This window comes from Pristis pectinata, chromosome 3 (genome assembly GCF_009764475.1).
Source record: "Pristis pectinata isolate sPriPec2 chromosome 3, sPriPec2.1.pri, whole genome shotgun sequence".
NCBI classification, from domain to species: Eukaryota; Metazoa; Chordata; class Chondrichthyes; order Rhinopristiformes; family Pristidae; genus Pristis; species Pristis pectinata.
The window spans coordinates 19,008,097-19,022,662 of record NC_067407.1 but is presented as its reverse complement, the minus strand read 5'-3'; the positions used below and the strand labels follow the sequence as shown (position 1 = coordinate 19,022,662).

The following is a 14,566-nucleotide window of genomic DNA, read 5'->3' as shown; positions in this document are numbered from 1 at the left end:
ACAGGAGGCGCTGCCTCAAGAAGGCAACATTCATCATCAAAGATCCCCACCATCTGGGCCATGCCATCTTTTTGCAGCTACCATCGGGTAGGAGGTACAGAAGCCTGAAGTCCCACACCACCAGGTTCAAGAACAGATACTTCCTTTCAACCATTCAGTTCTTGAACCAACCTGCACAACCCTAATCACTAGAGTTAAGCAACACTATGATCTCTTTGATCACCTTGCGCTAAAATGGAAAATTGTGCATAATTTGTTTAATTTATGTTTTTCTTGTGAATGCTGCTTATATGATGCTAGGTGCCAGTGATGCTGCTGCAGGTAAGTTTATCATTGCACCTGTGCGTACATGTACTTGTGCATGTGAAAATAAACTTGACTTGGACTTTGACATTTAACCCCTCCTATCCTACTGCCTTCCCACAAGGGCTCCTGATTTTAAGATGGCTAACAAGACCAATGGGGGATCTGCCACCTCTTCTACAGAAGGGGTTGAAGGTAGCTGACAGAGCAGTAGGTGGGTCTTTAGCGAGCTGCACACTCCATTGTGCTTCTAGAACATGGTCTTGACGTTCACAATACCATCCCAAATCCTCCTTCTCCATGTTGAGTGGTTGTGGGCCAGGGATTCCCAGGGATCAATGGGGCTATTGAATTTCTTCAAGAAGGCTTTAAGTACATGCTCAAATCTTTTCCTTTGTCCCCCTGATAATATCTTGCCATCACAGAACTCAGAAGAGAGTGTCTATTTTAGGAGTCTGGTGTTGGACATGCGAATGACATGGCCAGCCCTATGTAACTGACAGTATAATCAGAGCCTCAGTACTGGTGAAGGCAGACATTGATGATGCAGTGTGCCAGCACAGCCTTTGGTCAATTAAGGAAAGGGGTATTTGAAGAACAAGACCTCAGACCTGGCACAAAACTTATGATCTATCAGTAAGCAATGGTTTCTACCCCATTCATATGCTTCAGTGACCTGGATTTCCTATAATAGGCACCTCAAGGCACTGGAAAGATACCACTAACACTGGGATGAAACAAATGCCTTATTTCCTACTCAACAGTGAAGCTATTGAGTTTTGACCTTTGGTAAAGAATATGAAAGGCTGTGAATTGGATATGGCCATACCACATGATGTAAAAGGAGGGTGTAATGGGTTCCACAGGATATGACTGTGGCAAACAAACCACACAACAACACTTCTGCACTCTACCCAAATTTTATGGCGTTGTTGAGATAAAATCTCTGAAGAACTTTAAGCTGATTAATTAACTTCAAACTAGATATAAATCAGCTGCTTCAAACTAGCCAAATGAAAGAATTAAAGCAGTAAACATTAAACTAAAGTAATTTGTTAACAGAGAATGAGTAATATAAATACCTCAACAACATAATGACAAAATTATTAAAATAGGTAACACCCTAGGAACATATTTTTACTAGTAAATATACAGAAGTGCACTTCTTCAAACAGCAAATGCTGCAACAGTTAAAAGAGACATTAAATGAATATGATGCTAAAGGATCAGGCAGATGAAATAACAGAGGTGCACTAGTGACGGATGAATAGAAAGCAATCCCACTCTTAAATATTTAACATTTATTTGCATTTATTATAAGCAGCTAAACAGTACCTTTTGTTACTGACTTGGCCATAGCAAAGTGTGTTTATGTTTGACATTAATTTTGTTTTGTCCTCTGAAGTTCCAGAACCAAAGTGCTTTTTGTGAGTGCCATTTGTGACAACTAATTGATCAGTAATGGATTAATATTTTCATCAGTGGATATCAAAACTCTGCTTCTATTTTATGCCAAATTTTCACCAGCCTACTAAAATTTAAGATTAGACTCAAACAAATTGATATTAACTTGCATTATTCAGTTTGTTAAAAGCTTATTCATGCTGTTATGTGTTCTGTGTTCACTATGAAAGTGAGAAAAACTAGTCCAGTCATTTCACTGTTCGAGCAGTTCCTAGCTTGAGCAGGTCAGTGCCTAATTTATATTAGGTTGGCTGTACTGGAAGAGACTTCTCTTTGCCTCCCCTCTGTAACACCTGCAGATATGACATAAATGCTTAGTCCTCCTCTGCCTGAAGTCCCAGATACTACATGGGGACAAAGCTTGAAGATTAAACTGTAGACGAGGAGCAAGAGGAGAATAATGGAGCCAGACAATGTAATAGCGACACCTGCAATTAACATGTCACTCCAGGATCTTACTGAGAGATGAGGATCAGAATTTGCCAGAATTATCAGCACATAACCACAGATAAGTATTACAGATCCAGCAATTAAAATAAGCAAATAATCAATTAACCCTCCACTCCTTAGCTTGTTAATCTGGGTCCGGTTCCTCATGCAGTTCATATCCTGGATAGCGGAGCTCAGCAACTGTTTTAAGAGGATGCCCAAAGCTAGGAGACACAGGACAGTTCCAACTCCCAGTCGCCATTCACTCGATTTACTAGTCGCTGTAGATAATAAAACAATTCCTCCCAATCCAGTCCCCAGGATCAGCACCACAGCCACGGAGTAACATAAGATCGAACGTTTAAGATCTTGGAACCACCACAATTCCACTTGATCCTCCAGGATACTCTGCTGAATCCGAGAAGGATTTGCTGGAGAGCGGCCAGATGTGATCTCAGAAAGCTCAGGCATCTGGAGAAATTGCCTGCGGTCATTCAAAAGGAAAATGGATACGAAACTAAGCCTCAGAAGTATACAAGATTTTGAAAAAGCAAAAAACAAAACTGAATTCCAATTCCAAAAAGAGTCCTAGAAATTGAATAATTATTTGGCAGAAATCTTCAATGCTGTCCAGATTCATAAGGTTAGAACATGCAGACAAGAGACTTGTCGTCTTGAGACTTGTGGTCTCAAGAGACAGGTACGTCACACCAGATCAGAGAACAGGAACTTTAGAAATTAGAAAGTAGTATTCACCTCATTTTGGAACAAGTTCTTCATTTGAATTTGCTGTAGAAATTTTAAATTCCATTGTATGCTTTCAGTATCACCTTTTTTATTCACATTCCTCGCGAGATCCTTAGTATCACAGATAATGCAGCCTCGGATATATGCCCAGCTTTTTATTTGTTTTGGGTGCCAAGGATGCTCCTTAATAAGACTGCAGGAGTTCACAGTAGAATTATAGACAACATGATTCCAGCCATCCACAAGTGTGAATCCATCCTATGAAATCACCTGGTGTCTTCAAGCACACCTCCTTGTCTAATTCTCTTCCTTACTCATTTCAGTAATGATGCTGTGTATTTCCCATCTTTCAGAATGGTGTTGGGGAAAGTTTCACTTTCTACGATTTGCTGAGCCTGGAATTACCACAGAAGACAGGATAACATAAAGTTCACAGACGATTGACTGAAGCTGCTTTTCTTAATGCTTGCTTCAATTCTGTGCTGTCCTATGTTAAATCTCTCCAACACTTTGTTCCTTATTAATAATGTGCTTCAGCCAATGGTGCAATTTCACATTGGATGGTTTTCCCAAGATAAGGCTAATATCTAATGTAGGTGCAACTATTAGGTGCAAACCTGATGCAAGGCAGTACTCCAGTTCATAAGTATTCCGTGCACACAGATTTTGATGGAATATGGCAGTTCCAAAGGGTATTTGCAGTTTACCAGCTGAACCTTCAAATGGTGCAAAGTCTCCAGGCTTTGTTTTTCAGCATGAGTTTACTGTCTCGTTCCAATGACACAGACTCCGGATTGGGTGTTCTTTCTACTATATCACCCTGATCTTTTCCAGCCTCTCACAGGGCAAGGTGTTTTAATTTCCAGGTCTCCACCAGATCGATTACTGCCGTCTTAAAGCAGGTAACCAATCAGTCCAGCTTTCACGGCGGTGAATTGCTGCTTCAGACAACCATCTCAGAGAATAAAGTAAATCCATTGTCAGTTTTTATCCTGCAGTTTGGCAGATTTTTCCAGAATCTCGTGGGTGGAGCCTGTCTGTGCTGTTTTCCAGTTTCAGGTAAATCTCCTGTGGGCGAGCTCTGACTCCACCTCCGCTTCTGCTCCCAAGAAGGATCAGGTTCTATTATTTTCAGACCATGCCTTTGACAAGCTTTGCTCTATGTTCAAATGATCCAGCTACTCAGGCAACTTGAGGAACAGAACTGCTTGTACAGCAGACCACCCCGAACTGCTTTGCTGAACTTAGACCTCCTTGATGCATTTATAATCCAGTTTCAGTTTTCATAGTTTACACCAACTTTAAACCTGGAATAGTCAACATAAAACCAAAAAACTTATCATTTTACATGTAAATATGCCAGATTCCATGAATAATCATTAATGTTAAAAATTGTAATTTAATCTCAGATGGAGTTTTCTAGTTTTCCTTAAGGAGAAAAAGAGCATAACAGTTTTATGTTAAGGTGAAGATCTAACCCACTATCTTGCATTTCTTCTTAAATATATCTCATGAGTATTGGGCCAGCCTTTGGTTCACATACACGCTTCCTTTGTTTTTTTATACTGCCATTAGCTTCACTTGCTTCATGCATTATACTTTATTTCTGACCACTGGTGAGTGAGTGTGATCTTTGTCCAATGAACAGACCCTTTCTGTAGTCATCGTGCAGCTGGAAATGGTAGAAAGGTTGCTACAAATGGCGGGTCTGTGGAGATGAAGTGTCAGCTGGTACCAATTCTCCATAGGTAACATGTCCTCTTGTATTATAAATAATGGAGTCCTTTGGGGCATGACAATTGTCCTAAACTGAATGCCTGACCACGTGGTGTAATGATTCAGTGCTGAGTTCAGTATAATACTGCTAGTATAGTAAGTGATATTGTTGGAGATTTTCTGAATACAGAAGACCAATAACTTATCTGTTACTTGCTTCCCACAGACAATGTTGTTGGATTGAATCAAACAATCAGAGAACACAGAGGGAAACCATTCAGCCCATCATGTTAGTGGCAGTGCTTTAAAAGAGGTAACCACTTTAATTTAATTGCCAGTTCTATCTTCTTGGCCCTGAAAAACTGCTCCCCTTCAAGCATTTATCAAGTCCCCTTTTGAAAGTTACCATTGGATCTGCTTCTTGTAACCATTCAGGAAAATCACTCCGGATCATAATACCATTTTTTATGTCTCACTAACCCCCATCTGATTCTTTAGTCTTTTCTTTTTCGGATGTCCTGAGACTTCCCTTCAACCATTTGGTTCTTGAAGCAACCTGCACAACCCTGATCACTACCTTAGTATAGCAACACTATAACCACTTTGGCCACTTTGCACTACAATGGACTTTTTTTTGTTCCAGTTGTGTTATTTCTTGTAAAAAATTATCTATAATTTATGTTTAGTTTATGTTTTTCTTGTGAACGTTGTGTATTTGATGCTACGTGCCTGTGATGCTGTGGCAGGTAAGTTTTTCATGGCACTTGTGCATACATATATTTGTGCACATGACAATAAACTCGACTTACAACTTACTTACAAATGTGAAAGTCCTTGTATAAATGTTGATCTCTCTTTTGTTAAATGTATTAACATCTGATTTACATTTTGATGACAGTGGAAACAGCTCCTCTTAATTTATTCTATCAAAAGCTTTAATGAATTGGAACACCTCTTTAAAATCCCCCCTTAAAAAATTCTGGTCTAAGGAAATGGTCCCTGTTACTTCAGTGTCTGCACAACCCTGAGATCCTAATCCCTGCTACCACTCTGGTAAATCTCTCCTGCATTCTATGGAGAGAATTGGCACAGTATTCCACCTTGGGCCTAACCAGTCATTTAGAAAGATTCTTATAATTTTCTTATTAATTTTACTTTGTGTCTCTCTTTAAAAATCCATGCTTTCTTAAAATTAGCCTACCCAAATTGCCCTTCCTCCTTTAATGATATGTGCATGTATACCCCGGGTCTCTGTTCTTATACTCTATAAAATTGTACTATTTAAATTATATTATCTCCTCAAAAGACAACAGAGAGAAGTATGACAGCAGTGTGTTAAGTGTGTAGCTACCAATATTGATGGGACTCTCTGGGCTCATGTGAGAAACTGTGTAAGAGAAGACTTCAAATGTTTTGAAAGCTTCATTTCTACAGTTACCACACTTGTCCCACTAACAATACTGACATATATGAGCAGTGTCAGCATTTAATGTGACTTCAGTGTCCCCAAGTAAAGCAGGTATATTCAACTACAGAGAAATGAAGTGTTAAGGCAATAGTGTACGGGATGGATGATGTACTTCCTGCTTAGAATATGCAAGGATTTGTTGAATGATGAGTTGTATGTTGCATCTGTTTGTTTTTGCAATCAAGTATACAGTCTAATTACACTGACTGCTGATGATGTTCGAGCCCTTGGTTCCAAAATTAGATTAGTAGCTAAATGGCTCTATATTACATTAATAGTGAAGTAGGCCATGATAGATTTGATAGTTAAATAATTAAATGAGTTGTAAGTAATAAACTCAAGATGATGCTGGAGGAGATCTAGATTCCAGCACCTGCAGTCCTTTGTTTCTCAAGTAATAAATGCAATCAATTATATTTACATACAGAAGAAAAAGCACGTATCAACTTCACAGTGGAAGACTACAATTTTATTCGTGGACCAACAAAATTCAAAACCAATGCTTGGTTCTGGATTGCAAAATCATGTCTTCATCTGATAAATAAATTACAAATATGCCCTTACCTCTACCTCTCTGTGCTTCCTTAAGGACATTTATATAAGCTTACTTCCTTAATCAAATATTTGAGGACTATTCATAATATACCTTTGAGTGATTCTGTAGCAAGTTTGGTCTGAAAATGTTTGGGACATTTTGCTGCATAATGTAGAATTACCACAGCAACTACAATACAAAAACAGGCATCTTTCTCAGCAGGCTGATTATCAATCTATTCTAGCTTCTGCCCTGCCCACTTTATCTGTCAGTACAGCCTGCAATTCCCACTCTCTTTGCCAGAAACCTTCCCTCTGCCTTTGTAGCCTGTCTGATTATCAGCAATGCAGAGCAACCCTCAGATCAGGAAGGAGTCAGATGTCAAAGTGCTAACATCCGGTAAAAGTAAATAAGCCACACATGATGTAGGTGAGCTGGAGAAGGCTGAGCAGTGAGCTGAAGATCTTTCTCGTATTTACAATGCAGCAAGTTGGATTCAATGAAAATTCTGGGCGGAAAATGATACAAATCTACCGACAATGACAGTGCAAATTGACTTAAATGTTATGGGAGTGTCAAAGAACTAGATGATATTTGTTATTTTCTAGATTTGTGTACTCCATAAAATAAATAATCTTTTGATTGCTTTCTCTTTCGTTTCCTGCCATTGGAACTCTCATTGCTTCGGTGATTGGAGAGAAACACATACTTATCACATACAGTTCACGTAACACACACAGGCTTTTATTCTTTCAGAACTTGTTTTTACTATTCTATAGCTAAATACTGGGCAGCAAAGGTAAATTCCAGATCGTGGGTGATAAGTAATCCATTTATAACTGTGACCAGTGAAGATGAATCCAGGCAACAGAAAGAGTGAACCCAGAATTTGTAATGATATGATTAAAGACAGTAAGAACCATTTTCTGGTATGAGAACCACTTTTAAATTTTATTTACGGAGCTACTGAGAGGCTTATTCTTTTTCAAATCAGCCCATTATTCTGAGGATTATCTAGAGGCCAGCATGTTATACCCTTTTGCTGTTCGGTGGAGGAGAGGCACCAACAGACCTCACGAGGGTAGGAGAACGTTAAAACAGAAGTCACCTGCAGGCAGCTCATTTGTCCTTGGACTGCAACTGGGCTACCAACAGGAGTGGATCTTTATTAGAAGGCGTGAATGCCACATATTAGGACTCTTTCTATTTATTCAAATTGGGAAGGGGCTCTGATCTAACCTCTGCTTTCAGATTCAGGATTTTGACTGTAAATTGATAAAGTGCCCATGACTTTCACTCACGCAAGTTTACAGAGCTCAGGGACCAATGGAGTTCTCTGCATTAGCACAGACAAGCCATTGAGCTGTTATCTTTATCCAATTGATTCCTCTATGACCGTCCTCCCTCCAAGCTCAGACACAATTACAGAGACTTACATAAAATGTGCAACACAGAAACAGATCATTACCCTGAACATCTTCCTCAATATTTGTAATCCACATGAAGCTCAAACCATGTTCCTCTAACCTTCTCAACTTATATACAAGCACACAAATTTGGAGCAGGAGTGGGCCACTCAACCCTTCCAGCCTGGTCTGCCATTCAAGATCATGATGGTTGATCTGTTTCTAATCCCAATTTCTCATCTTTGCCTACTCCTAGTAACCTTTCACCTCCTTGTATAAGTTTTATTCATTTTTCCCTCCAGGTGAAACCTGTGCCAGACACATCAAATAGCAACATATGAACACAGATGCAGCAGTAAGCCTTTCAACATGAGAGTGTTCTGGTTTTAAATGAAACCTTGAAATGGAATGAAATGAAATAGAGTCATGCAGCATGGAAACACTTGCGGGCTGCCCCCAGAACACTCTACGCAAATAATGTATTTCACTGTGTGTTTCGATGTACATGTGTCTAATAAAGAAATCTTATCTTGTCTTACCTGCCCAAATGTCTTTTAAATGTTCTTATTGTACCTGCCTCAACCACTTACTCTGGCAGCTCGTTCTATTTACATATGCGTGAAAAAAGTTGCCCCCTGGTTTCCTATTAAATCTTTCCCATTAAATCTTTCCCTTCTCACCTTAAACCTATGACCTCCAGTAGGGCATAGTAATCTGTAGCCTAATTCCATACCACCATTTCCCTTAGCAACAATCTACCAACTTCAGGTTTAAAATTAAGAATTGCATCATTGTCAATTGGGAAGTAAATTCCAAACTTTGTCCCTGTTCTGTATGTACTTCACTAGTTATTTGGCTATAAATTTTTTGACCAGATAATATCTTTATGTTTTAGCTCCCATCAATTCCCCTTAAACCCTTCAGTGAAATCACCCATTAACTTTCTATATTCCAGAGACTACAATCTTAGATTTCTCTGGTAATTTAATGCAAGACCAAAAAAATGGCATTCTAGATGCAGAATATGATACGAACATAAACTCAGGAGTCACAAAACAAACAACAGAATTGGAATACCCTGCTTTAAGAGAACATTATTGTGCTTTGTTCCCCTTTAAGAATTATAAACTCAACTTGCCATGAAGATGAGGGTGAACTGTACAACAGTGGGGTGGTTGGTGCGGGGAGGAAGGGGTGTTGGAGGTCAGGTACCAGTGTTTTGGCAGTGTCAGGTTTGAAGATGAAAGGGGCTATGAGCTGCAGTTCCAAGGTCACAGACCCTGCAGTCTGTGTGGAAGGCTACCAATAGTGATTTTTAAGAATATTACAGAGGAGGATTTGTGTTTATATAAATAAGAAAAACAATGTCCTGTGGAAGAGGGGACGGGCGTTTTAATTCACATATGGTGTACTACTCACTGTGTTATGTGAACCTTGAGTCACTGTGATTTACTTGACGTGAGTTGTGACCTGTTGATTCAATTTCTGGCATCCATTAATTGAAACGAGGTGCACACATTGATGGTGGTATTACTTGGGATCTACAATGAGGACATGATATCCAATAGGGTGCTTCATACCCCAAAGCACCCAGTCCAATTTTCCAATGGGCCTGACTTCAACAGGGAATAGGTGCAAACACTTCAAAACTTTTTATGCATGAAACACGGGCACATTGAGTTCACTTCTAGGCATTGGTGTCTGGATACCATTCTGAAAAGTCTGCACTGTGCCATTTCCAAAGTCAATGCAGCCTCCTCAGGGACATTGTTGAGAGTGCCTCACATACTACATGTGTGATCTACAGTATCCATAGCTATGGCATAACCTGTATCTCCTTTACTCTAGATCAGCATTCCATGAGCTTTTTTTTTTGATTATTTTTGACATTTTATTAAAATACATGTGCGGACCCCAACTCCCTTTAGACCTCCACTGCTTTTAGCTTTCCACTGTTTAGAAAGCACTCAGTTTGACCCTCTATTAGATTTTAATAGATTTCTATTTTTTAAATAGGAGGACATAGGGATAGGGGTATATAGACCAAGTGGAGGCAGATGGGATGTTTAAATTGGCATCATGGTCAGCACAGACATTGTGGGCCGAAGGGTCTGTTCCTATGCTGTATTGTTCTATGTTCTATGTAAATAAAATTAGTCATAATTTTGCCCATTTACTCAATCTCTTTTTATTTTATGGTTCCATCAATATTTTCACAATGCCACCTATCTTTGTACCATTGGCAAATTAGGATATGTGACAGTTGAGTAACGCATATTGCACTGACACTTCCTGTTTTGTTTTTAGCATCACTGGACAATGCCTCGAAGGTCCAGTTGTTAAAGATGATCAGAGAACACAGAAGGGATGTATTTATTTTCCATTGCATTGGATTCAGTGAAGACACTGACCACCAAATGTTCCGACACCATTAACAGAAATGCTTTGTTCTTGTAATGGGAAATAAGCAGATTTCAAGGATTCGGATCAATGAGGGAGAAAGAGCACTTCAAGGTTGCTACAGGGTATTTATTTAAAGTATAACAAGAGATAAGAAATAGTATATATATGAAATTGTTTACTACTCACACTTATACAATCAAGAAAGCCCATGCTTCTTTTCTAATCTATGCATTTCAATCAGCTATGATTCTGAAATCAATTATTTCTTAATGAATTTTACATTGTCAACCAGTCTCGCTTGTCTCCAAGAAAAAACAAGTTATCTTGTCATTTCACTTTCCTTAATGTCTCACATCTGCATGCTTCAAGGCCTCAAGGACCCTATGAATCAAGATATTTGTTTTACTTATCTTCCTGATTAACATACCTGCTCATCGTGGAGACAGTGGGCTGACAACTCCATTTTGAGTATAGGATCTGCTTTTAACCCTCTCATTTCAGTTCTCATAAATGTTATGAAAGCATAATGGCAAACACAAATTTTCAAAATGTATTACTTTAAAAGTTTGTGTAATCTAAAATAAATAAGTTTATTGATTTTTTTTCCATTTGCCTCATATCAACAACATTTATCATCGATTCAATCTCTCTGTTGATTGGGAAAAGCACAGATTGAGATTTTTCCACTGCCATCCAGTTTGCATGCTTTATTCTTATAGCTTTTGTTAAATGACAAAATAGCGGTCCATAAAAATAAACTCCAATTCATGGAGAAGTTAGTAAACCCAGTTGTGTAAAACACTAATGAATTCAAAAGAATAATCAGCATCGTTTGAAATAAAGCCAGAAAATACTGAAAACACCCACCGGGTCAAGCGAAATCTGCAGAGAGGAAAACAGATCAAGGCCAATGACTTTACCTTAGAACAGAGACATGTAGGTTTTAAGATGCAGAAAGCGAAGGGAAGGGTGAAAATATCAAAAGGTAGCATCCAGGTAGGAAAAGTTACATGATAAAAGGAGTAATAGTGCAAGATAATAAAATTCTAGATTGAAAAGGCATAATAACTATCTAAATTACCACATGGCTGGGGAAAGAATGCTGGAACTCTTAAAGCTGCCAGAAATGCCGATAACCTGAAATTCTTGAACTCAGTATTAAAGCTCAGAAGGTAGGAATGTTTCTGTTCAAACGAGATGTGGTTCCTCAAGCTTATGTTGAGCTGTACCAGAATGATATAGGATGTCAAAAGAGGAGAAATACATTCAACTACCATTATGTGATCACTTCCAAGATGCTTGTATTGCAACCATGGATTTGGGCAACTCCCAACTATTTTTTTTGCTTTCTGTAACATTCTTGGTCGTTAGCCTCATTCTACACTTCTTGTCATCACTATGCTCTCTCACTTGTCTGTACATTCTCTCAGTTCCCCCCAATCACTCCAAATGGATAACTCCTTAATATCATAGTTATCCATATCATCCCACAGATACATACTTCTATCATCACTTGATATTCTGTGGTTTTCACAGACCACAGAGAACCATGGAGAATGTAGGTCATTACAGAGAGGGTAAAGTAACTGGTAGTTGAACAACACATATACTCTATAACTATTTCTCTGCTCTTGGCCTTCTATACTATTCCAATGAAGCTCAATGTAAACTTAAGGAACAACACGTGTTCAGTTCTGGTTGCCTCATTACAAGAAGGATGTGGAAGCTTTTGAAAGGGTGCAGAGGAGATTTACCATAGAACCATAGAACCATACAGCACAAAACAGGCCCTCCGGCCCACCATGTTGTGCCGTCCATCAAACCACCCTCACACTATCAAACCTTTCCTCCCGCATATCCCTCTATCTCACATTCCTCCATGTGCCTATCCAACAAGCTCTTGAACCTGTCCAATGTATCTGCCTCCACCACCACTCCAGGTAGTGCATTCCATGCACCAACCACTCTCTGGGTGAAAAACCTCCCCCTGACATCTCCCCTGAACTTCCCACCCATAACCTTAAAGCCATGCCCTCTCGTCTTGAGCATTGGTGCCCTGGGAAGGAGACGCTGGCTGTCTACTCTATCTATTCCTCTCAATACTTTATATACCTCTATCATGTCTCCCCTCATCTTCCTCCTTTCCAGTGAATAAAGCCCTAGCACCTTAAGCCTCTCCTCATACTCCATATGCTCTAATCCAGGCAGCATCCTGGTAAATCTCCTCTGCACCCTCTCCAACGCCTCCACATCCTTCCTATAATGCAGCGACCAAAACTGAACACAGTACTCTAAGTGTGGTCTAACTAGAGTTTTGTAAAGCTGCATCATCACTTCGCGGCTCTTAAACTCAATCCCATGACCTATGAAAGCTAACATCCCATAGGCCTTCTTAACTGCTCTTTCCATCTGTGAGGCAACTTTCAGTGAACTATGAATATGAACCCCCAGATCCCTCTGCTCCTCTACACTGCCAAGTACCTTGCCATTTACCCTGTACTCTGCCCTGGAGTTTGTCCTTCCAAAGTGTACCACCTCACACTTCTCTGGATTGAACTCCATCTGCCACTTGTCAGCCCAGCTCTGCATCCTATCAATATCCCTCTTTAAGTTCTGACTGCCCTCCACACTATCCACAACACCGCCGATCTTAGTGTCGTCTGCAAACTTACTAACCCAGCCTTCCACCCCCTCATCTAAGTCATCTATAAATATCACAAAAAGTAGAGGTCCCAGAACCGATCCCTGCGGGACACCACTAGTCACTGCCTTCCAATCTGAGGGCACTCCTTCCACCACAACCCTCTGCTTTCTACAGGCAAGCCAATTCCTAATCCACACAGCCAAGTGTCCCTGGATCCCTTGGCCTCTGACCTTCTGAAGAAGCCTACCATGAGGTACCTTATCAAACGCCTTACTAAAATCCATATAGACCACATCCACCACACTACCCTCATCAATCTTCCTCGTCACCTCCTCAAAGAACTCTATCAGGCTTGTGAGGCAAGATCTTCCCTTCACAAAGCCATGCTGGCTGTCCCTAATCAGTCCATTATTCTCCAAGTGTTCATAGATCCTATCCCTTAGAATCCTTTCTAACAGCTTACCCACCACAGACGTAAGGCTCACTGGTCTGTAATTCCCTGGACTATCCCTACTACCTTTTTTGAACAAGGGGACAACATTCGCCACCCTCCTATCCTCCGGCACCATCCCCGTGGACAACGAGGACTCGAAGATCCTTACCAGCGGTTCAACAATCTCCTCCCTCGCCTCTCGAAGCAGCCTGGGGAAAATCCCATCAGGCCCCGGAGATTTATCTGTCTTAATATTATTTAACAACTTCAACACATCTTCTCTCTTGATATCTACAACCTCGAGAACATTACCCCTACCAGCACTCCCTTCCGCGTCATCAAGACCCCTCTCCTTGGTGAATACCGAAGAGCAGTACTCATTGAGAACTTCTCCCACTTCTGCTGCCTCCAGGCACATTCTCCCACCTTTGTCTTTAATTGGACCTACCTTTACCCTAGCCATCCTCCTACCCTTCACGTAGGTGAAAAAGGCCTTGGGATTTTCCTTAACCCTACTAGCCAATGCCTTTTCATGTCCCCTTCTAGCTCTCCTCAGCCCTTTCTTAAGTTCCTTCCTCGCTACTCTATATTCCTCACGGGCCCTGTCTGAACTTTGCTGCTTATACCTTATGTATGCTACCTTCTTCTCCCTAACTAGTCATTCAACCTCTCTCTTCACCCACGGCTCCTTCACCCTGCCATTCCTTCTCTGCCTCACCGGGACATATTTACCCTAACATCCTGCATAAGATCCCTGAACATCGACCACATCTCCATGGTACATTTCCCTTCAAAAAGGACATCCCACTTTACACTCCCAAGTTCTCTCCTTATAGCCTCATAGTTTGCCCTTCCCCAATTAAATATCTTCTTGTCCTCTCTGCACCTGTCCCTGTCCATGACAATTTTAAAGGTTATGGAGCAATGGTCACTGTCCCCCAAATGCTCACCCACCAATAGATCCTTCACCTGTCCCGGTTGATTTCCTAAAACTAGATCTAGCATGGCATTCCCTCTA

General features: G+C 40.3%; 1 protein-coding gene across 1 annotated transcript; it reads right to left on the bottom strand.

Annotated features, from left to right (window-relative positions):
- Positions 1–1,227: 1,227 nt before the first annotated feature.
- Positions 1,228–4,256, bottom strand: LOC127567916 (transmembrane protein 125). The gene has a single exon (XM_052011123.1). The coding sequence runs from the start codon at positions 2,665–2,667 to the stop codon at positions 2,005–2,007; it is 663 nt and encodes a 220-aa protein (XP_051867083.1). The 5' UTR covers positions 2,668–4,256; the 3' UTR covers positions 1,228–2,004.
- Positions 4,257–14,566: the final 10,310 nt, after the last annotated feature.